Source organism: Taeniopygia guttata, chromosome 15, assembly GCF_048771995.1.
Source record: "Taeniopygia guttata chromosome 15, bTaeGut7.mat, whole genome shotgun sequence".
In the NCBI taxonomy this organism is placed as follows: Eukaryota; Metazoa; Chordata; class Aves; order Passeriformes; family Estrildidae; genus Taeniopygia; species Taeniopygia guttata.
Genome location: NC_133040.1, coordinates 2,571,495 through 2,595,512, shown reverse-complemented (window position 1 = coordinate 2,595,512; position 24,018 = coordinate 2,571,495). Strand labels below are relative to the sequence as shown.

Here is a 24,018-nt window from a genome sequence, read left to right as displayed (position 1 = left end):
GTGGATGTGGAACCAAAGGATCAGCTCATCAGCACAATGGCTTTGTATGGCTCAGTTGTCTCACACCTTATCTCTGAGAGTCAGAAGGGAACACAATCTGCAGTTTACGAGTAGTGGGGGTGAAACCAGGTGGTTTGTCCTGAGGCAGTGGGAGAACCAGGGCACACAAGTGGCTCGGAGGATGGCACTGTTACCAGGAAACCCCTCCTCTGCATGTGGCTTGGAAATATCCTGTCACAGAGCAAATCCTCTTAACCAACAAACAATTGCAGGGCAGTTCAGCTGTCTCCCGGCTGTGCTTTTAACACTGGGAGCACTACAATAGCAGGGATCATAGGAGCTAATGAGAAACACACCAGTGCTCCACTTGGTGTCACTGAAGGAGAATGCCTGGCTGGCAGCTCTCTGCAGACTGAGAGATAATCCTGCCCTTTCTGTGTGTGCTTCCAAAGGGCACATGACTGAGAGTGGATGTACTGCTATAGCTGAGGTGGTCAGCAAGGGGAGGAGGCAGGAGTTTGCTTGGAAAGAGTGGACTCTTCTGTCAGAGTCTGCATCCTGCAGTCCTAATGCAACCCTAGGAGAGAGTGAGCCAGTAGGTGGGCATGCAAGACCTGGGAGATGCCAATCTACAGGAGTGTCCCCACCTTTCTTTCATCTCTGCTGCAGTGTCAAGGGCACCCATAAACTTACATAGAGATAGATCATCTCATGAGCTTGCTTGGTACAACAGAGTGGGAGCTAGGGCTCTCACAAAGACCACAAGCTGTGGGTTTGAGACTTGGAAATCCCATCCCTGTGGATATTTTAGCACCTCTCAGAAGGATGCTATCTTGTTTCTAAACTGAATGCAGGGTACATGGTGCTGCCAACTGTATCTAGCTGGGTGCAGCATGACTGAGTTAATTTTACTAAAAATTGCTCCTAGCATGAGAAATAGGAAAAATGGAAAGCAGAGATCCTTTTGCTATTCGCTCAAATTCTGTGCTATAAGCACATCTCCTCGTCACCCAATTGCCCAGGAATGGGAATGTTCCCCGTTCCCTGTCTTTCAGGCAAGTGAGGAGAGCTCAGATCAGGACAGAAGAACCACTGTACAGGATCAAACCACAAGTCTCTTTCCCCTGGGATCCTCAATTAGCAGTGGTTAATAGAGGATGTCCAGCAAGGAGGATAAAAACGGGGATGTAGGTCAGTGTGTTGCTGGGTACTCTGCTTACCATCAGCCATCCGTAGCTTGGCAATTTCCTGAGATGTGGGTCTCTGCATTTAATAGTCTTTTCAAGTTTTTCCTAAACCCTTTTTTGAGCCTGAGAAAATTTTGGGTATCCACAGCAACTTATGGCACTGTTCAGCTGTGTGAAGAAATATTTACTTTGTTCTGAGTCTGTCATTCACTGTTTTCATTTGCTGCTTTTGTAGCTTAAATATTGGAAGAGGCAGCAGGCAGTCATTCCTCTTTCATTTTCTCTAAGCCACTCTCAGATAAATCCCTGTTGTGCCCCCTCTCAGGTTTCTGCTTCCCAAATGGAAGTGTTGGATTTGTACAGAAATAATTCCACCCTTAACTAAGTCCCTACCTCTCCTCTGGCCCTGCTGTGGCCTCTCCTTCACTGGGACAGCAGCCACGGGGCTGCAGCTGCACCCTGGAGCTACCTGGGAGCGCTCTGGGTGTGTGATTTTGCTCTGGCTGCCAGCACTCAATTGGGTTTTTTTGACTGTGCTCAAGCCTTGAGCCGATGCTTTCACTGAACATTCCTGCCTTGCTCTTGCTGTCACTTGGCCCCCGTGACTCAGTTTCCCATTAGTAGGTTGGGGTGGGGGGGATAACCATTGCTCACCCCATTTATGAATTCACACTGGCAGTCATGGTCAGGGGTTTCCATGTTGTCCATCCATCTCTGCAGGCTCTGTAGCCTGTGCAGCGCTGGGCTGGGAGTTCGGGCTCCCATCTGTGCCTGGGGACGGTTGTGGCTTCCTTGCTGGCCCAGCCAAAGGGGCTGCCTGGAGCGTGCCCTGCCTGATGTGCCCCTGGCCCTCTGTGCAGTGCCAGTGCCAGTGCCAGTGCCAGTGCCAGTGCCAGTGCCAGTGCCAGGCAGTCCCTGCTGGAGCTGTGACCGCAATCCCAATGGGCCCTGCCCGGCACAGCCGGCCCGTCACGGGGCTGCTCTCGTTTGTATTCTAGTCCAGCTGCCTTCCAATGACAATCCTAATTATGTTTGCCTTGTGTATGATGAAGGTTACATTTCTGACTGATTTTGCCGGGCTGGAAGTGTAATTGATTAATTTAGAGTTTAAGAAAGGAAAGAGGATTAAGGCGGAGGTGAGGCTGTGCTGCCAGACGCTGCACTGACTGCTTCACACTTTCACAGCTTCAGCTTTTGTTTGCCTGCAAACCAGCTTGTCTGAGCTCCCAAGTTGTTAATTCTCGTGGCTCTGAGCTTGTTGGCAGATCCCTCAAGGCCAAGCCTCCTGCTGGGAAGGAGCTCTAAGCTCTGGAGACATACGTGCAAAGAGCTAGTGCAGGCTCCAGATTTAATTCCATTGTATCTAGGGGCAAATGCACTTGCTGCTTGGCCATGAGCTATTCATGTGGGAGCTCCATATCCCAAATACCTGCAAGCTCCTGACTGAATGAGGCAGCAGACCTGCACTAGGTCCATCCCGTCCATGATAGTGCAGTTTTGGGGAAGAAATCCTCTAAATGACAAGCAATAAGGGGATTTCTTCCCTGAAACTGCAGAGTAGATGCAGATGGGGAGATACAAGATCAACACAGCATTGGCTGGGCTCTAGTCTTGGGGACTTCCTGCAGCATCAGTGCTGGTGGAAGCAGTTCATGCAGGCAGTCAATGCTGGGGCTCTGCATTTGATGGAGAAATGGCAGCAATAGCCCACGTAACATTCATTAGGTCTTCAACCTTTTGCTTCTTGCAGCTGAGGCTCTCTTTGCAGCCCATGAGGTCCTCGGTGGTGTTCTGGGTCTGAGGCAGTGATGGGTTTTCAAGAGGACAGAGTTCTGCTACATAATTATGGACACAGACCTGCTCTTATTATTAGACCAATTAATCAAATTCTTGCAGTGCCCATAAAAGCAGAGTTGCTGGGCTATATATTGCCTGCATAGAGAATATTAACAAGCTGTTACAGTGAAATTGGACAGCACTGCTGTGAGCACAGGGAAGGTCACCAGTCCGCTCCAGTGACGCATGGCATTACCTTGACTCCTTAGCACAGGGGAATTCTGAGCTCCTGCTGCTTTCACAGTGAGTTAGTTTGGGAACTGAGATGCCTGGAGGATTTCTGTTACCTCCATTCTGGGAGCACTCTGCACCCATTTCATTTAGTTTAATTTTATCTTGATTCAATTAAGTTGGGCTGTGAAGATACTGTGAGGTTTGGATTCACAGCCTTGCTCTGAGCTGCTGCAGTGGCTGTGGTGCCTGGCAGAAAGGCAGGGCAGGCAGCTCTGAAAGCACCACCAGAGATGTTCCTCCCTGCTCTGGGAGCACTGGGGCTGGCCAGACCCTCCTGCCCCAGTCAGGAAGGGAATCACACACCTGCATTGTAGGATATCTCTTCCAGCCCTGTGGGGGCTTTCGGAGGGAGGTGGTGGGAGGCTCTGACTCTTCTCACATTCTGCCCCAGGCTCACACTTCCCCTCTCTTTCCTTCCACCTTTTGCATCTCTCCACTGCCACCTGGACCAATGTGTGCATTCCAGACACCTTTTCTGTCCTTCCCAGCCCTCTGCTTTCCCCTGGCAGACACACAAGACCCTCGGGAAGCCCTCCAGAGGAAGGAAGGGGAGAGTCACTGGGAGCAGCAGGAGGCCTTTCAAGGCAGCAGCACAAGGTCTCCTTTGTAACACCTTGTGCTTTTGATCAGCCTATAAAGGGGAGCAGCAAGAGTTTAAAAAAATAGCAGAGCAATGCAGTTAGTGAAGCAAATGCTGGCAAGTGTCACTTCCAGGGCCAGCCTGTGGTCCAAGGGGCTGCTTTTCTGTCCAGCCACCTGCTTTTGTTGGAGCACAGAGGTGGCTCTTGCCTGCAGATGCTTTCACAAGGCTGTTGGGACATGTAGGGGACAGCCCGGGGACCTCTCCAGGCATTACCATACATTAGACCGTTTAAGAACCTGATCTAAGACAGGAGAAACTTTGGAGGAAAGCCTTGCAAGGACTTAAAATGTACCTTGCCATGGGGCTCTGGCACTTCCAGCTTTTAAAAGGCAGAAATGTCTGATCTTTTAATACATCCCTCTGGAATCCCCTGGGGGTTTTTGTGTGTGTGTGTGATGAAAATATTTCTGAAGAGCTTTTGGAAAACCTGGCTTAGAAGCTCCCCAGTTGAAAGCTATGGGCTGGAGTTATGGTTTCATAAAAGAATTAAACCATCTTAAGCCCCTGCAGGAGAGGCTGAAGGCAGCACCTGGTGCTGCTAAGCTTCTTTTGGAATTCAAAACCACTAAATGCACAGATTATACTGGCTCTAAGCATCTTAGCAAGCAGTTCTAAAGCACTGAGAGGAAGCACAGGCCCTCGGGGGAGTATATGGACCAGGCACTGGAAGCCAGGCTGTGAGTCTGACCTGAGCAGACACAGTGCATGGAAGTGCTGCTGGCTGGTTTGAGGGGCGCTGCAGGGGTAGCTCAATGCTCCCCATCTCTGGCTCTGGCAGAGGGAAGTGAGTCCAGCCAGCACATGACACATTAGATGTCCTTCTGATGAGGAGATGGCCTCCCTGACAAAGACTTTCATGTTCTCCAAAGACCTCAGCACTTCTTAAAATGTGTTTACAGCTCATGGGAGGCCTGGAAAGCAACCAACTCTTTCTATTTCTTTTCAGTTTGATTGTTTTTTCTTCATTTATATCCAAAGATAAAAAGACATCTCTTGTCTTAGAAAAACCCGTATGTTTGAAGAAGCAGAACTTGGAGTGGGAATGGAGACACAAAAGCCTTTTTTGAGCATTTCCTTCTCTGCCCACCAACCTTTCAGAGCTAGATTGTTACACACCAGTGACCCAGCATTTAGATTTAGGTGGCTGATCAGAAGCAGGTCTCCAAGCCTGTCAGTGAGAGCCCAATGTGGAAGGGGCTTCTCTGGCTGTTCTGTACCTCTCCGCCTCTGAACACTGGACTGGAGCTGTGCCCAGGACCTAACATGAATCTCTCTTCAGGTTTTGCCCAGGTCACCAGGGTCACCCGCTCCAGCATTTAGAAGATAAGAGCCACTGAGCCAAACTGACCTATTGCCCTGTTTACACCATGGATGAACTTGGATTTTACAGTGCAGGCATCTGAATTACATTTTGTCTCTCACCCCAACCCCTTGTGGGGTTTGACCCAGGTGATCCCGAGCCCCACTGCAGTCTGCAGGGCAGTGCCATGAGCAGACAGACAGGAAAGGGTAGTGCTGCTGGAAAAGCAAACAGGCTTTTCCTTGGAGACTTGTCTGTGTCATTAATACCTGGCATCACTGAGCTGCTCAGCACAAAAGCTCTTTTGGGCTTTGCCAGGCTCAGGTTTGGTTTGGATAACACCCATGTGTGCCACTTGTGCCCTGAGCACAGAGCTTGCTGCTCGCCTCAGTGCCACCTTGCACATGCTGTCCCTCGTGCCCTGCCGCGGATGGAGCTGTTCCAGGCTGGCTGTCAGAGCCTGTGATCTTCAGCAGAGCCATTAACTGTGTTAACCTTTGAAGTAAAGTGAATTTCTAATGTCAGAACAGCAGAGACCAACATACAAACTTCTACCTTCCCATACTTTTTTTTTGTTGCCACAGAGAGCGCTTTGGCTTTTCCTGTGCTTACCACAGCAGTTCTGTGTGCCTTAGCCCGTGTTTGCCTCATCGCGTCAGTCCACATTTCATTGGGATGGAATTCCATCCACACCTTAAAGAAATTGAGGAAGATGAAGTTGGGAAGGCTCTGGGGTGCAGGTCCTGCCTCAGTGATTGCAGGCAGCAGTGCTGAAAAGGAAGAAAACCAGGAGGAAGCATGAGCTGCTTTAGAGGAGCTACCTTGTGACAAACGCTTTAAGAGCAGTGACTAAGTGCTTCCCTCCTTTGCACCATCATCCCACAGGACGAAGGAAAGGTGCTGGGTGCCACTCCCCAGGACTGGCCTGAACCCAGAGGGACCACTGATGGGGTCCCTGGCCCTGGCTGTCCCTCTCCACACTCCGGGGATCAGCTGCTGTTTATTGTCCTGGAGGCTGATGACCAAGGTGCATCCTCACAGTGAAACAGGACAGGCCCTCCCAGGGAGGATTTCTGCCCTCCTTTTGATGCAGTTAGAGCCGAATACAGGGCTGCTCTGTGAAGCTGGTCTATTCAGTGAGCCTGAGCTTGGTGAGGAGTAGCACACCCAGGAGGCAGGGGCACGGATGCCCCAGCCCCAGCTGCTTTGGGCGGCCAGGCCGGGCCGTGAGGGGTGCAGCAGGGCAGTGGCAGCGGGGGCGCCCCACGGAGGGGGTACCCGCGCGGGCCGGTGCCGCTGGCAGCGCATCCCCCCGGCACAGCCCCTGGGACCAGCGGCAGCCCCGGCGCGCCCGCCCAGCCCGGCTCCCCGGCCGCCTCCCGGCTGTGCCATCTAGTGCCCAGCGCCAGCTCTGGGACTGACCAGCCTCTCACCCACAGGGGAACGGCCCGGCTGCCCTGGAGAACAGCTCTCCTCCCCCTGGGCCGGGCAGGGATGTGCTGGCGGGACCCCTGAGATGCCGCAGCGTGGAAAATGCCGCTTAGGCGCAGGTAGGACCGCGGCGCGCAGCGAGGCCGGGGCGGACGGAGGGAGCGGCTCTGTCGGAGGTGCAGGTGAGAGGAGCTGGGCGGTGCCTCCTGCCACAGGCTCCAGGTAGGGACAGGAAGGCTTGAGGCTCTCGGCAATCCTGCCTCTGCTTTTCAGGCATTGTGCTCCCGTGGCCTGCTCTAATGCTGCACACGTGTTTTAAGGGATGAAAACAATGACCTCTGACTGGAATTCTCCTATTTGGACAGATTTCAATGCTATTCCAAGGGAGCTGCTGTTAGCTGTACTTGAGTGAACACCCGAGTCTGAAAACACTTTATTTTTCAGTGTGTTGGGCATAATCTTTGTTATATCATTTCTTAGGTAAGTTCCTCATACTAAGTTATTTTTTTTTTTCAAAAGTTTCCATGGCTGTAGCTTGATTTGCCAGCTTTGATTCTTAACTCTGCCTCTGTCCTCTTTATCCTTTTCAAAGGAATACTTTTCCTCTTTACAGACCCAGTTTCATTTATAAGCTTCAAGTAGGAGCCAATGAATCAGGAGCTAACAAATTCTTGCTTCCTTCTTGCTGCATTTTTTCCCAAATCTTTGTAAGAGATTTAATGGTGGTGTAAGGATCTTCTAACTCAAACCCATCACTATATATCTATCCTTCATATTGGTTTATCACAGTCTGGCATTACGTATTTCTCTGTATTGAATTTCATCAGCTATTATTTGCCCTGCTTCACAGATGTTTTCAAATTTTGAAGTTTTCCACAACTTTTTCTAGCTCCATATGTTATCTTTACTATTTCATTACTGGGTCACAAGTAAGTATGTTGAACATGCTGCCTCTGGCATCCATAGGACAACCCATTCAGCTTTTTCCATGTGAAGTTTTGATCATTCATTCTTCTCTTGTAACTTCTCTTGGATTAAAAATGATCACTTGATAGCTGCTGTCCAGGACATCCTGTTAGTGACTTTAGGGAGTTAGTAGTAAAACTACTCAAGGAGCAGATGTGTATATCCTTGTTCTTGGGATCACATCCAGTATCTGTGAGCTCTGTCTGTGGGTTTGCCTCTCCAGGATATATTGCGCAGGCACATCATGCTGCTTCTTAAATGTAAGATTTCCTACTGATTTTTTTTTTTTCCCCTGGTACTTAAGTAAGGCTGATTGCTTAGGAAGTCTTGGGAGCCTTTTCAAATAGGAAAAGGTGGCAGTGCCCCTTAGCAGCTGATAGGTAACTGGCTGTAGTGAAAATCCGGTGGTTTTGGAGCTGGCATGCTTAGAGCTCTCTTGGGTCTGCTATTGATCTTGGCATGTTCCTGCTTTTGAAGGGACTGATCTTTGAAACTAGGCTCCAGGAAATCATTTAAGGATGTGTTTGCATCCTGCTGAGCACTAAAACTGTGACGATTTCAGTGGGAAGGAAACTCATCTTGAAAGAGATACAGTCTTTATCTGCTTTCCCTAATTAGCACTCTATCTTCCTGGAGGTGATACTCTCCACAGCATCCCCTTGGCAGCGGGGAGCCAGTGCTGGGGTTAAGTCCCCACTTGCCCAAGGCTAACCTGGTCCTGTGCCCTGAGAGCTGTTTCCAGGTGCCTGAGCCCGGAGCAGGCTGTGCTGTGCTGTTTGCACACCTGTGGTGCCCTTCTGCCAAGACCAAGCGTGGCAGAGGCACAGTTGGTTCTCCAACAGGCTCCCAGCTGCTCACAGGTCTGTAAGCTCTTTTATGGCTGTCTCTCAGTTCTTTGGAACTCAGTTTCTAGGGTTTCACACCTTTCCTTGTGTAATCCACTCCCAGGCCTGTTGTGTGCCAAAGGCTTTAAAGTGTTTGGGTGCCAGCAAGAGTCCATTCTGTGGTTTGTTCCCAGAGCTGCTTAATTTTAACAGGGAAGCCCAAAATCTCTGTTTTGCATGAAAGCAAGTGGAGGCTTGCACAGGCAAGACAGTGTGATTTATTGCAATCATTTAGCACCAGAAACAGGAGAAGACCCCCTTTCTCTCCTCACACCTCAGTGCTGTAACCCCAAGGCCACATTATCCCTTCCCCAGCCCCTGCAGCAGAGTCAGGGTGGGTGCCCAGCTGTAACTGGGGAGGTTTCATGCAGGGGGGCTTCCTCCCCTGTGCTGAGGAGGTGCTTGGCCTCACCTGCATCATCTTCTCTCGTGGCATAGCAGGGCTGTGCCTGGGCAGGGCCCAGCTGAGCTGGGCACAGGAAGGGGTTGTGTGACAGCTGTATCCCCAAACATCCACCCCAGCTTTAATTACTCTGACACTACTGCCTGAGTGTAATTAACAGTTCAGAAAATCTGAGTGTGATTTTAATAAGCTGAGAGTAATGCAATTTGTCTTTTCTGTAAGAGATGCTTTGTAAATAAAAGCTGTAATTAAAAAGCACATGCACAGGGCAAACAGCAACTGTGCCGTGGGTGTGTGACTGCTCAGTGTGCAGCGTGCCTGGCACATGGCCTGGCCTGGCACAGGGGTCCCTCTTTGGGACAGTCTTCATCATGGGGTTCCTGAGAGAGTGTAAAAACTGCAGGATTTGCCTCAATTGTGGCTTTTACAAAAGGTTCTTCCCTGTCTTCACAGATGCCCTTTGATATACTGTTGGTTTTTGATAAGAACAAGTCTCCTGGGTGTCATCCTCCCCACTGCTTCTCATTCGTATCTCTATTGTGTTTCTGTGTCCCCACCCAGGAGCCCAAATTAGCTCCTGGCTGGTGGGATCTCTGTGGCAGAGGCCAGAGTGGCATGGGGGGAGTCAGGAAGCCTTTTCAAGAGCAGCCAGCTTTTCTGGTAGCCTCAGATCTGAACGGTCAGACCAAGCCCTGGACTCTGCCTCTCTTTCCTGCTCCTTCCTGCTCTCTTTAAAAAAATCCATTTCTATAAAAGGATAATCTCTTTTATCTAGTCTTCTGTCTCTGCACAGTTCTGTCCTGCCCTGCTGGAGTTCAAGGTTCATTTCTGGCTGTGGGAGCTCTCACAGGGAAGCAGCCCTGTTACACCCCAAGCTCTGTTTCCTACAAACCCCCGTGACACACCAGGCTGACCTCACTGCAGTGCTCCTCTTCCTTAATGCTGTGGGACAGCTGTGAGGGGACAAGGTGGGAGACAGAGGCACAGCAGCTGTCAGGGAATGGTCACACCCACAGCATCAGAGAGTGGGACCATTGCTCCAGCCTGTGGGAAGCCCTTTTGCCTCTCTCTGCAGGGGAAGGTGAGAGCCTTTCCCATGAAAGGCTGCTCTACCCCACAGCAAAAGTCCATTTGCTGTGGCTCTCAAAATTGAGGAGGTGTCTGTGTTTGTAGTATCCCTGCTCTCGACCTGTGGGAGACACTCTGATCTTTGGGAGTGCATTGCCTGGGGTATCCCATGCATTTCCATTTCTCCCTGGGAAGGTGAGGGGCTCAAAGGGCTCAGGTGGATAGAAGGGGCTTTAAGGAGCTTTGTGCTCTGCCATGCAGGTGTGACTGGCCCACTCTGCCAGCTAATTGCAACCCTGGCACGTTGGGCAAACAAACCAAGCTTTCCCCAGAGATCAGGTGCAAACATGGCAAAGGCATTTGTGGGTCCCACTGGCAGAGGAAATGGGAGCAGCTGTGGGCTCAGCAGAGGGGAAGGCACCAGCATGTGCCCCGTGCCAGCCCAGAGAGGCTGAGCAGCCCCTGTGTGTGGGAAGGGGAGAGCTGCTGGGGCTGAGCCCCTGTGCAGGGCTGTGTGTCCAGCCCCTGCAGCTTGTGTGCTCCTCCCAGAGCCAGGTGAGTGTTCCCAGAGCTGTGCTGGTACAGGCTCTGCCTTCTGCCCAGCTGGCCCCCTCACACTTTCCAACATAGGTTCCAAGTGCTTTGAGGCAGAGGTTTGCATTTTGATCTCTCATAAGTAAATGGCCATTTTCTGGTGGCCTTTGCAGCACCTAAACAAACAAGCCCTGAAGAAGACTAGAACAGGCAGGAGATGAACCAGAAAGGGACTCTGATCTGTACTTGAGGTGTGAGTCCTGTTCTCCTGGGAGCATGAGGCATCTCTCAGGACAGGAGACTTGGTGTTTGAGCACCTGTCCTTCCCTCAGTCCTGTGTCATGCTCTGCCCAGAGAAGGAGATGCTGCAAGCGCCAAACCTGCCAGATTTCTGCGTTCAGGTGCAGAGGCCAGTCAAGACAGGCTCCTGTCTCTGGAGTCTTCTTTTGTAGGAACTTTGTGACTGGACAGCACAGAGTCACCCAGTGGTTTCAGTGTATGGCCTTGGGCTGGTGGAAGCTGAACACGCTCAGCTGCTTTGCTGTGGTGGGCTGTGAGAGGAGCCTGCCCCACTGCACAGTGGTGCCCACCCTACACGTGGGCTATGGCTCATGGTGTGCACAAAGACTGAGCTGTGCTGTGTGTTTCTCTTTTTTGACCTTAGGAGGTCAAAACTGGTGGGTTGCAAATGGCCACACAGACATGAGCTGTATTGCCCAAGCCTTGGCTGGGCTAAATGTGAGCCTGAAGCACTAGAACAGTATTGGATCTGCAGTGACTGACTTCTTTAAAAAGAAAAATTCATTTCTTTCCGGAGGCTGTTGTTCTGGGAAGCAAACCCAGAGAGTATGAAGTGTTGAGAACCACTGGAATAAAAGAGCTGTACATCCAGATTTTCATTTAGGGCGTGAGCTCTCTTGCATGGTGAGCACCTTTCCTGTGTACTGCTATATGAGCTATTTGTATGTCTGCTGAGCACCCTCCTCACCTGCCCACAGCAGGGAAAGGGATCCCAAATGTAAAGGCCCATGAAACTCTTGCTTCTGGGTGCTCATCTCCAAGATAGTTTTGCCCTCTGAAGCTGGCAGTAGCCAGAATGTACGTAGTCCCTGCCCACTCAGTGCAAATTAGAGCTTTATCCACAGCCTTCTCAGGGACTCAGTGGGATTTCTTCCCTCACAGTACCTGACAGCCATCAGTGGCTCTTGGCTGGGTTGAGTCCCACCACTCTGTGAGCCCAGTGGCCCTGCAGTGCTGGCAGAGGGCAGCCCCAGGGCTGGGGAAGCAGGTTGACAAGTGGGGAGAACAGATTTGGGGATGGCTGCACCGCTGCTGTGTCTGTCCCTCTCTGAGAGGTTCCACCATGAACCTCCCTTGTGGTCCCATTGAAATCTTGCCACACTAAGGTAACCCAGAACAAATTCTGGCTTACCAGGATATGCTGAATTTGATGCTGAGCAGTTTCATTTGTTGCTCCAAGAGCAGTAGAGCTGATCCTTCAGCAGGAACTGCTGAGAAAGGAACAAGAAGTTGTGGGGCTTCCTGAGAAGCACAGCTCTCACGAGGCAAAGTTTGGGTCAGTGTTCATTCATGTCCAGGAATAACTTCTGAGCCTCTCATCTCCAAGTCCTACTGATTCTTTAGCAGGATGGAAAGTGGACCTTGGCTCTTGCTGGGAACGTCCGTGTTCTTCTGGTTTTAGAGCCCTCTTGCTTAGGTTAGACTTTAATGGTGATCAGTTACTCAACAACCTTCTGTAATAATCTGCAAGTTTTCCATTAAGTGGCAAACACTTTGAACTTCCCCCTAGCACCTCTGTTGCAATCTAATCTGCTGTCATTTTTCCCAAGGAGATGGAGGTGCTACCTTCATGTTTTATGAATTTCCTGCTTACAGTGGAGGAGAGACCAAAGCCATGAGGAACACTAATTACAACATCCCATGGAGCTCTAGGCACAGTGTAGGAGATCCCTGTCAGCCTCTGCTGTCCCTTCCAGCTGCCTCTGGATTTACTTTATAAATCAGGCATGTGACAGGGAAGAAAGGTGATGTCTAGGAACATGGTTAAGGAATCTGGGGAAAGATTCTTCATTCCAGCCCAGGCACTGACCTGCTCTGAAGCCCTGGGCAACATTGTCTCTGTTGTCTGAAGTGGGGATATGAATGCTTTTATCATGTGGGCCTGTAAGGCTCCCTGGCCATGATAGCAGCTTTAAAATGCTGTTAAGCAGTGATTTTTTTTTTTAATTTTTTTTTTTTTTTTTTTTTTTTTTTTTTTTTGTGGTGATGATGATAAGAATTCAGAAGTCTAGGTGGGTTATGGAGTTTGGAGATCTTCTTGTAGGTACAGCAAGTATTGGAGGTTCATATTTGGTAGGCAGCTTTGCACAGTCTTTCCTGTAGCTCTGTCTCTTACCATGAGGATCAGTGGAAAAATAGGGGTAGGGACCTATTATGATTCTGTTCTTTGTGTTTACAGTTTGGTTAGAGTTTAGTTTGTCACCCACCCAGCATATTTAGGTTGTCTCCAAACAATGCTGTAAAAAACATGCTGCAACTTGAGCAAGTGGGGAGCTTCCCTTGGGATAGACGGGGTCTCCTGCAGTTGTGGTTGTACTGAAAAGTACCTGTTGGGTCAGATTCTTGTTTGGATAAAGATAACAGAACACCTCAATGTTAATTGTTTCTGTTTCATTCCCAATAGCTTCAAAGCCAGGGCCTCCCCAAAACAGCAGAACAAGAGAGAGTAGTTTATTGAGATTCTGTAATTTGCAGGAGAGTGCAAATATAGTAGAGCAAATCTTCCATCTGTAAGAGAGAGCTGATCTAAAAAAATCTATTAGGCAGCATTCCTGGCAGTTAAAAGGGATTCTCAGTTGTGTATCTGCTTTCAAATCCCTTGACACTATCAAAGCAGACTCGTTCCTCAGGGTAAGAGAGACCCAGATTGTGATGTGCACAGGAATGCTCCTTGCAGTGTTGTAAATGGCTCCTTTACCTGAGATGGCACAGTGTTGTGTGGACAGGGGACATCTCTGGCTAGAAAAGGAACCTGTGAATGGGTAAAGGCACTGTTGTTCTCCAGTTCACTATGCATTGCACAAAGAGCCCTTCTTGCAGGAGTCATTCTCAGGTCTCCCTTCCCCACCCAAATCTGGGAATTGCCCATGGAGGTTCCTGTCAGTATGAGGTTTTGGTTCTTGGAGCTGGTGGTATTTGTTTGACTGCTGTTGCATGATCCTGTGGATCTTGGTGCAGTTCCTGGTAGAGGACAGGAACTCACAGTAATTCTGTGAATTGCACTTGGTGAAAGCCTGGACTGGCTCCTTTATACAGCGATCCCAGACCTACCCAACTGATTGTTTATAACCTTTGAATTGCACAAACCTCTTCCTAATGCCTGATGTGGCTTTTCATGGTCAAATAAACCCGTCAGTGAGCCATCAACAAAACTGAAATGAAGGAAGTCAAAAATGAATTCTTTTCCCTTTGGACAGCAGTGGTACATCCTTGAGAAATTTCCTCTCCATTCACAGGGTTCAAGATTTCCTCTGATGGAGAAGGGCAGGATGTGCCTCTCAAGTGCTTCCCAGGTCAGTGTCCAAGACTACCATTTATGGGATGCATATTTCTTCTCCTCTACAGAGCTCTCAGCCCCTATGGCCATGGATCTGGGCAGTGCTCTAGCATCAGCCAGCTTGGAAGAGTGTAGGAATGGGATTTTCTCTGTCAGGATGGGTATGGGGTCACCAGTGCTCTAATGCAGAGAGTGTCCTCCGTGTCAGGACTTGTGCCAGGGAAAACCAGCAACTTGGCAGAGAATTGTTTGATGCATGAAGAAAAGAAACAACTCTGCCAGTACAGATTCACTCTTGGGACTACCTAACATCAAAGTATTGTCTCCATTCAACTCTGATCTTTGCTCCCCACCCTCTACACTGTTCCCTTTACCGTGAGAAAGTGCAGCACAGAAAGCACTGGACCACTCTCTTCTCATCTTGCCCTGTGAGCCAGCAATTCTTCAGGGACAGGGAGGGGGAAGGGTGGCATGCCTTTACTGCTCAAAGATAGGGCTTCATTACATCACCCTCCCCTCCTGACCACTCCCATATATGAAGCATTGCTGCCACTCAGCTCTGTGTGACCAGTCCTGTTCTTGGAGTCCTGCTTCTGGGAACTCTTGAGGAGTAAGGGGCAAGAGAAGAAGGCAGAAGTGCATTCATTTGGTGTCACTGGCTGAAGGTGAACTGCATCCAGGGAGAACAGAGCTTTTAAAGTAGTGAGTAAACAGCTGATTTTTATCTTGTTGTCTCCATATTGGTTGGATTGGGGTGTGAAATAGAGGAGTTGTTTCTTTGCCTTTGTTGTGTACCTTTCCAGCTCATTAATCCCATTTCATTAAAGGGTACCTTTGTTTCACAAGCCTTCAGGTTTAGGTTTCAAGAGCAAGTGTTTCTCTTTTGCAAGGATGGACAGGACTTGTTCTACCGTGTTGTCTTAGGATTGGCTCAGTTGGCAAAGGCAGCAGGGTCCCTGTCCAGGCAGCCTGAACTGCTGCTGAGCCATCCTTTAGGGGAGCTGCTGTGGCTTGGGGTCAGCAGCACATGGACTGATGGCTTCAAGGAGGACTGGGGCTTCTGACATACTGACATAAGAGCAAGGACCTGGCAGTCTAGTGAGCTGGGATCTCAATCCCACCACTGGGGAAGACATTTCACCTCTGCATGGTCCATCCAACCCTTTGAAGGTACTATCTACCACCCAAGCTGATGTTGGTATCTGCTCCCTTTTGGGTTATAAAGGTCTATGGAAAGGTTGGTGCAGGGTCATTGGCCTGAGTGTCAATTTGACCCTGGTTTTGCAGATAGCATAAGTGACAAGGATTGCTGATAAGAGAAGTGCTGTTTTGGCAAGCTGACATAGGTAAGGCTCCCAAAACGACCAGAGAGGTCAGAGCTACACAAACATGGGAAAGCAGATTCCATGGGGTCCTAAAGATGAGAAATTCTTACCTCAGGCAATGTCCCTCTAGCAGGTGGTGCTCATCAGAGGAATCAAGGTCTAAGAAGTGGCTGAAATCCATAGATCTTGGATCCCTCTTCTTTCCATGTAATTCTGTGCTTCCTGAAAAATGTAAGCCCTGTAGGTGTGGGAGGTCAAGCACTGGCAGGTTTCTTACCTGGTACCTAGGGGAAAGACCAGGAGGCAGGTGCAGACCCAGAAGAGCTGCAGGGACAATGGGATGATGCTGAGGGTGTGATCCAGAAGCAGGGTAGAAGGGCAGTGCTGTGGGAGAGAGCAGAGCTCCTGGTGCAGAGCAGGCAGAGCACTCAGCAGAGCACAGGTCAGGGGATCATTTGTGTAGGTGGTGACTGGTCTGTGAAGGAGGAAGAAATACTCTGAAATAAATCAAGCGGTCCACATTTAATTCTTTATAAGAAAAAAAAAAAAATCTGTTGCAAAGAGCTATCAAGGGCAACTGTATTTGTATGAAAATAAGCAGATTCTGCCCTGGCAAATGAATATTTAGACACATGAAGGACCAGAACAGCACCTGGGAGACTCTCTGCTCATTACCAGAACAAAAAGAATGGCCCTCTCTTATGTGTGTTTAGAAAACAAAGACCTGCTCCTGCTCTTGGCTCTCCAGGACCAGGGCTTTTTCTCTCAAGGTCCCAGCCCTGGGCTGCATTTCCTGACCCAGGTGTTCACAACAAACAGGAGTGAGATCAGGAGAGGCAAAGCCATTCAAACCAGCTCCATGGTCAAGGTATTCACCTACCTGTAGAATCTTGGTTTAGCAAAAACAGGTGAATTTAAGCAGGTAGCTACAAGGTTTTTTTCAGTTGGAGACAGCTTCTTTCCAACTTCAGCTGAAGTCTCTGAAACCTTTTCAGTGAATTCAGTCGTGAGTTCATTTATTATAACTGGAATCCAGGGGTTTTGGTGGCCTCCTCCACCCATCCAGATGCTCCACAGTCTATAAAATACACATTATCTGCTATGGCAGGTATAACATTACATAAACCTTACATAAAAATTATATAAACCCTTCTGCAGAGCAACAAGAAAGTCCAAACTTCATTTGTGATCTTTCAACGTGCATGTGCAGGACTGGTCCAAATGCAGCAGTCAGGTGAGACTAGGAAAAACCTCTAGCCTTGAGAGAAAGGGCATCATTCATTTTTTGCACTTCAATTTCCTCTTTTCTTGTTCTTTCACCTTTTTTGTCCTCCTATCTTCATTCATTTATTTTGTCCCCCTTCATTCCCACTTTCTCTGTTTTTCCCTTCACCAGTTTAGGTTTTCTTCTTTCCCCTCTCCCCTTCTATTTAGGGATGGTGAGATTGAGGGGAAGCTGTGTGGGACTGTGTTGCTGAGCTCATTGCTGGCTGCTGGGGGAAAGGCAGTTCTGTCAGCTGCAAGAACACAGTGCCTTTGGTGGCCTGGCAGAAAGGCTTTGCAAAGATTAAAGGACTTTGGAAAGCTGCTAGATAAATGGTACAGATTGATGTAGGTTTTGGAAACTGCAGAGCTTGACATAAAATTAATGAGTAAGATTGAGTTGAGATAGCAGAGAGATAAGATTGAGGAAAAATGAGAAAATAAGGCAGAACTTTGGACAGAGGACAGCCACCCTTTTCTGGAAGGGAGAAGCAGAAGGGCTTCTTCTGCAACAGCAACCAATGACCTCCAAGCACTGAGGAGCCTCAGTAGTTCACACAACACTGTCCCAGCAGTGCTGCTGCAGCTGCCTCTGGGGTTAGAAGGATATAACCAGAACTGGTTAACCAGTGTGGCTGGAAAGAAAGGGTTAATAAACCTCACTGTTTACCAGTTATCTTCCACTTGCTTTCCTTTGTCCCAGGGAAAAGTGTGCACCTGTGGGTGATTATGGGAAAAAAGGTCACTAAAATGAAAGCATGTGGGTTTAGTGGGTGGCTCCATTTCAGCAGGTGAGTTCCAGTGAAAGCAACTCTCAGTGGAGGGGAATGAGGTGCTTGGGCTGTGGACAAACATCTGCTTGTTTATTTTCAGCTCTGTAAGGCAACTTTTGTGTCTCTGCTCTTAGTCAACTCAACCTCTTGCACACTAGGCATGTTTTCCACTCTTAAAGTACCTTTTCTCTAAGTCTCCCCTGGTGACTTTTCCAGGGCTTTTTCAGCCACGATCTCTTTTTTAAACCAGTGTTTCTTAGGTCATGTTTAGCCTAAATTAGAATTATCTGCTACCCATACAGCTGGCAGTTATCTTCCACTGGTTGCCCTCATCATGGAAGAGTAGAGCAAGGGGTCAAAAAGGGAACTATCATTTAGTAGGAGGAAGCCTCATGTGCTTATTAACAGCTCTGTGTTAATGGGCACTTGAGGTGCTATTTTTGATGCTCATGTTCAGGTAGTAATGGATTGCAACACTGCTCTGTTAGAGGGAAAAGACTTCCATGGGAAAAACAGCTAAACTGCAACAAGAGGTAAATCTAAGGTACAAAATCTTGTAACAGCATCTATTCCAATAATGCATTGGGATGTTAAAACATTGGGAAATGGAGGCCTTGGGTTGCTTGTGCTGCTATATAAAGTAGGAGTCTAAACTGTTGACCTGGTCTGTGCTCTGTGAGTCATTGCTGGTGTTGCTTCATGAAATTTCTACAGAAAAAAATCAACAAGGGTGTGGGGAAGAAACAAAAAGAAAAATTGCCCAGAAGTGGCTCAGGTTGCCTGATGTTTTTCAGTGTCTGCAAGTTTCATGAGGTATGAAGGCATTGCTTCCTAGACTGAAAGATGCACTCCTGTGTTGCTCAAGTTTCAGTGCAACAGCACATGCTAATTTTTGGGAAATTAAAGGTGACCATGCCATGAACATCACAGCTGGAAGGAGGTGGCAAGTCCTTCAAGAGATTTTTTTTTTCTTTATTTGTAATGGGTTGAGAAGAACATGTCAGCAATGCACCTGCATTAAACGTGGCACTACTGCTTGAGGCTTTGCAGCTTGAAACATGTAAGGCTGAGTTATAACAGGGCTCTCTATTATATCAGTGCCTAGACAGAGATGCTTGATAGTTACCAAATACTATGTACAGCTGAAATAAGGTAGCTGTGCACAGCACAACCTGTACACAGCAGTGTTCACCCTTTGGAACTGCAGGCACTGACTTCAGGTTTCATAACTTTCCCTGACCCCATCTTCAACTCTACTTGTGCATAAGTGAAAGAATAACTTGCTCAGGAGCATCCACCCTGTTCCAGCTCTGTGCTGGTAGCATCATGGCATTGCATTGTCCTTGAAGAAGGACAGAATTTTCTTCATTTTGTTGGGTCACTGATATAAACCCTGCTTTTCAGCTGTGGGGGTGAAATATTACAGTGGGATAAATATGATTTAGAGCTGGGCTTTCTTACAGCCTTTCCATGTCACCTTGCACCCTCTGAGACAAATGTGACAGGGAGACTCTTGTCTGACCTAGACCCACTTCAGGGACATAGCAGCTTTAGAACTATGAAAATATTAATAATAAAGTCTGGTACCATCACACCTACAGGGTCACTAAATTAAGAAAAGGGTTCTGCTCAGTAGACTGTATCTTAAATTCCCCTGTTAATATTAAAGGTGTGACGGGCTGAAAGAGCAAGTTGATTTGTTTGGGGCAGAAACCAGACACCTTTCCACACTGTCTGCTTTTTCAGAGGATAGTTGTGTGCTCCTGTCACAATCTTTTCTGTGGAGCATCATGAGTCTCACATCAATAAATGAGACACAGTGGGAGGGGTATATGTTAACAGCTGAATGTGGCCTGGACTCTCAATGTGCAGTTCAGACTGGCTGGTAGGAACAGTAGATACATCAAATCCTCCTGAGTCTGCAGAGTACTTTCTACAGTATCTACTTTCCAGAAAGCTTCCATTTTTTGCTCAAGACCTCTTGGACAATAGCAATATAACTGAAGGGGCCTGTGCTCTTCATACAATATCTTGAAAGGGGTATTTGAAAGTCATCTTTTGAAAAATTGGCACAGGCTGTATTCCTTCCAAATATCTCAGGGCTGAAGTGCTCATGTTTTATAGTACTGATTTTTCCACATGTAAGTGTTAAACAGAACTCCATTTTGTGGCTATTATAGAAAAGAAGATATATATTTTAGGCAGGGAAAATATCACCCTAGAGCTTTTAATCTTGGAACTTGGCCAAACTTTGTTAATGAGCTGTGCTACACTGTCCTTCTGCAGCAAGTGGAGATGTGGTGTATCAAAGGTTGGAGCGGGGCAGGGGGACTGGGCTGGTTTGGAGTTGAGGCATTAACCTCTTGTCTGACCCCTGTAACACAGAGACAGCTTCTAACGGTGCTGACTGGCACCCAGGCAGACTTTGCTTCATCCTGTGCTTGCAGAGAGCCTTCTGGCTAAAAGTCAGGCTTAAGACATGTGGGTTTGGATGCTCACTGTGCCCAAGTTTCAGGCAAGCTGTGATTTGCTTGTGTTACATTCTGATGGGCATTCAGCATTTCCAGATGGGCACTGGGCTCATGTTCAGGGGAGGGTCTGGGATTTCTGGCAAGCCATGGACAGACACAGTGGCCTAAGTTTTAGTAGCTGAGTCCATGAAATCTAAGGACAGCTTGTACAGCTCCTTACCTCAGCTGGCTTCTGCTGGGTTTTGTGCTACACTTCAACAGCAGGTGAGCTGCAGCCTTGGAGCTGCCACTTGTGCCAACCAGACTTGGCACAAGCAGATATGAAGGATTGTTGCTGAAAATCCTCAGTGAGATTTAGTGATGGAGAGCAGGTTTCTTCATCCCTGCCTTCCTGCTCTGCCATCCTGCCTGCCAGAGGTGCCAGCAGGCCAAGCAGAACAGGCACTACATCTCAGTGCAGCTGGAGTATTAATCTGATGCCAGTTGAAGGTGGTGTGGCTGTGATTGCTGAGGGGAGGGTGTGGGAGCTGATCAGGTGCCCTGGCACTGCCAGCAGCTGCCCACCCTTGGCAGACAGCTTATTCCCACCAAGTGTAATCACAGCTCAGTCTGGCAATGTCTGGGTTTAAGCTGAAGGGGCAGACACAAAATCCAGTCTCTGTGAGCACAGGGGTGTAGGCAAGGAGGGTGTGAGGGTACCTGGCCATGTGGAGACAGCACGTGTTTGGAGTCACAGAACCATTTAAGTTGGAAAAGGCCTTTAAGATCGAGTCCAACCATTAACCCAGCACTGCCAAAATCACCACCAAACCATGTCCCCATGTGCCATATCTACATGTTTATTAAATCCCTCCAGAGGTAGTTACTCCACAATTCCATGGGGCAGCCAGACCACCATTTCAGTGAAGAATTTTTTCCTGACATCCAATCTAGGCCTTCTCTGGTGCAACTTGAGTCCATTGTATTTGCTCAGTTGCTTAATCAGAACTTCAGAACAATGAGGTGAGGAAAAATATTTGTACCACATAGTAACCAAATCCATGAACACAGAATAATTCTGCTATTGATAAACAATCTTTGTGGATCCTAAAATATGCATTTTAAGAGGTATGGGTTCTTGACTCTTCACCTAGTCAATGATTACTTCTGCATTCCTCTGGTACTGTGAATTCAAACATAATGAGTTTCAATGGGCTCATCTCTGCGAGCAGAGCAGCACAAATACCACATACAAGTTTTGGAGAGCTTTTAAGGGAAGATAAGTGGTTACTGCTACTCCTGTGAGGTTGTTTTGCCCCTAGGAAAGGGTTCACTTCCTGAGAAAGGACATTCAGAGGAGGTCAGTACACACAGGTCTGACCTAAAGGACAGGATCAACTTGCAAATACTCTTGAGAGGTAAGGGAGAAACAGGAATTTCCTTCATTGAGCCATTCCCCTCAACAGGAAAGTGCTGTGTGAGATTTCTTAATCAACAGAATGTGTGAAAATGGGACTTTTTTAAGAAGCAGATGAAAGCTTGCCAGAAGGAATGATGGGACCAGACTAACCAGTCTGAATGAGTTCAGGTCTAATAAACAACTTCTAGTTCAATGGCAAAAGAGCATCTGAAAACATCTTTTGCAACAGTTGGGAGCACTGAGCTATTTTGATGAAGTGTTTTGACTTTAAATTGGAAATGACCATAACAATAATGTTTTTAATGGGTTTATAAAACTTAAATAACTTGCATTTTTGAGATTGAATTTGCCAGTTTTGGGTTTCTGGGAGGTCCTCAACTAGGAATCACAGTGAAAGCCATGGGAAATGGGGAATTCTGTATTTATTCTACTTTTCTGCCTTTTTTTCACTTTGTAGTTTATGCTGAAATGTTTTGAAATAAAAAATGTTGGATTTGATGCTAAAATTTCTGCAGGGAAACATGAGGGATTTTTGAGGAAAAAGTTTCTTCAGGAGGAAATTATTGTCTCTTTCTCAGTGAACTCAGGTTTGATCTACATTGGGCAGAATAATACATACCATTAGGCTGCAGGACAGCCTGTGCCTGTGGAGGAGTCACAAACTGTGATCACAGGAGCTCTCTTTGAGTTACAGGAGCTCTCCTGAGCAGCACCTGAGGCCCAGCTGAGCAGCTCCTTCACTCCCAGACTCGGCACTCAGTTCTTTTCAATGTTGATTATCTCAGCAATAGGCAGGGACCACTGAACCCCACTGAGGCCTTTCTCCTGCAAGCTGATGTGTGCCCACACGAGTCTGCAGTGCTGGCACTAACAAGAGGGGTGTGCTGGCCACTGGACAGGAGCCAGCACTGAGGCACCGTCTGTGAGGAAGGCTTTTAACTGATTGAATGGAGTTGCTGTGTTTCTCCAGGGACTGCTTTGTCCTCCTGCTTCAGGTGGGAGCAGTGCCTAGGTCTGAATTTGGAAGCCTCTTTAGGCTTCTTCATGGCTTGGCTGAACCTCTGTTTTAGTTCCCTTATCACTGGTGGAGCTGCAGACTGTGTAAGCTTTCAATTAAAATATCTCGTGATGGAACATCATCGTTTGTGATGTGTCACAAGAGCATGGCCTGTGTCCTGTGACAAGACTCCAGATGGTCAAACTATCCTTGCATTTCTTGTGCTGCCTGGGGAGAGTAGGGGAGGATATCTCCAAGCTAATGGCCCAGTGGTGGCTACTGGGCTGGGAGTGGGAGCACAGGGAACTCTCAGGAGCGGGTGTGGAGATATGAAGCTCTTGCAAGATGAGTTTAAAGTAGGAACCTGTTTGGTTTAAGTTCATTGTAAAGTTTTAGTTGTTGTCAGTGGATGCTTCATTTACTGCTTCATTTGGGAGCAATCCAGTGCCTGATCATGCCTGGAGTCCTTTGTCATCCTCTGGTATCCCACCGTTCCCTCCCCGCTGCTCTCTGGCCAGTACATCTCCTTCTCCTCTTCCAATTCTCCGGGCACTTTCCCTGACCATGGCAGATTCCTCATCTCTACAGAATGCCCCAGCTCTCTTGGCAGAGATGTCAGACCCTGCATCTCCTGCCTGACACTAACTAGCAACCCCCTGCTGCACTGGGGTACTTTTAATTCAAACCCAGTGTCGTGTTTAAATAAGGTTGTGCATGTTGTGACACATCTGAGTACAGCTCAATGGGGCTGCTTGTACAAGCATAACTCTGCTGATTGCTGGTCCTCCCCCTCTCCTAACGTAAATTAAGGCAATCAGGCTACTTTTTAAATTCCATGGCTAAGAGTGGCTGATGGACCTTTATAACAGTGAGAAATAATTGTATTGCTTTTAATTGCTTTATAGCCCCTGTCTCCTGGAGACCATTTGCTACTGCCAAAGCACTCTGTGACTGAAGCTAGGCTTCCAAACAGCTGGATATGGCAGAGGTGTGGAGGTTAAAGCCAGCCTCAGCAGACAGTAGCTGGGGAGCCTGGTCAGGTGGTGGCCTGCAGCTGCTGCCCCACTCCCATTAATAACTCATACTGGGGACACAACTCAGAGCCAAGGTTCAAACAGACCATTGGTCCAAAAACTCAGCTGTTCCTGCCCAGGGCACAAGGAGTATGGAGAGGTGGGTTAGCAGTGGATATCTGCAGGCTCCTGATCCTTCTCCTGATTTCTGTACATAAACCAGATGCACATTTGGCTCTGCTGTGCCACAGCTGGGAAGGCAGTGAGGGCTGTGCTTCCCTCTAGGGTCAGGCCTGGGATGGGCTGAGGAGCTTATGGGAGTTGAGCTGGCAGCAAAGGTGCAGAGAATTATCCTCAGCTGGGTTTGCTCTCTGCTCCTTGCTGGAGAAGAGAAATCTGCAGGTCTTGAGCTCATACATCTGCTGCTTCCTGGGCAGGATCAGTGTGACAGATTGCACAGATACACCTTCCTTAAGAGCAGTCACTTGAGGTACAGAGGCACAGGGTGGTGCCACGGTGCAGCACAGGGTCAGTATCTCTGCCTGGCAGGCTGTGTGTGTTGCTGCCCAGTGGTGCATGTCTTATCCTCATGCCTGGCAGGCCAGGAGCTGTGCCTGAGTCATATGAAGTTGGTTGGAGGGCTCTTTCCAAGGTCTGTGCACCCAGCAGGCAGCAGGACACAGCATGGAGCTCTTCTGGGTCTATGGATGCTCA

General features: G+C 48.3%; 1 protein-coding gene and 1 long non-coding RNA gene across 6 annotated transcripts in view; one reads left to right on the top strand and one right to left on the bottom strand.

Moving 5' to 3' along the window:
• The first annotated feature begins 6,598 nt into the window (after positions 1–6,598).
• The window catches only part of GGT1 (gamma-glutamyltransferase 1), a 29,818-nt gene continuing 12,398 nt past the window's right edge, over positions 6,599–24,018 (top strand). The window contains exon 1 of one of the 5 annotated variants that reach the window (XM_030285645.4): positions 6,599–6,750. In XM_030285645.4, the coding sequence (XP_030141505.4) occupies positions 6,734–6,750 (17 nt within the window). In that variant the 5' untranslated portion in view covers positions 6,599–6,733. Of the gene's footprint in view, positions 6,814–6,868; positions 7,112–14,358; positions 14,766–16,570; positions 16,623–24,018 lie in introns of those variants that run through there. The other 4 variants (XM_012578079.5, XM_030285648.4, XM_072936191.1 and 1 more) reach the window with 4 other exon arrangements.
• Positions 13,221–16,570, bottom strand: LOC140685150 (uncharacterized). The gene is made up of 2 exons (XR_012058413.1): positions 16,269–16,570; positions 13,221–15,610 (listed from the first exon to the last, which is right to left on the bottom strand). It is a non-coding gene; the product is annotated as an uncharacterized lncRNA (long non-coding RNA).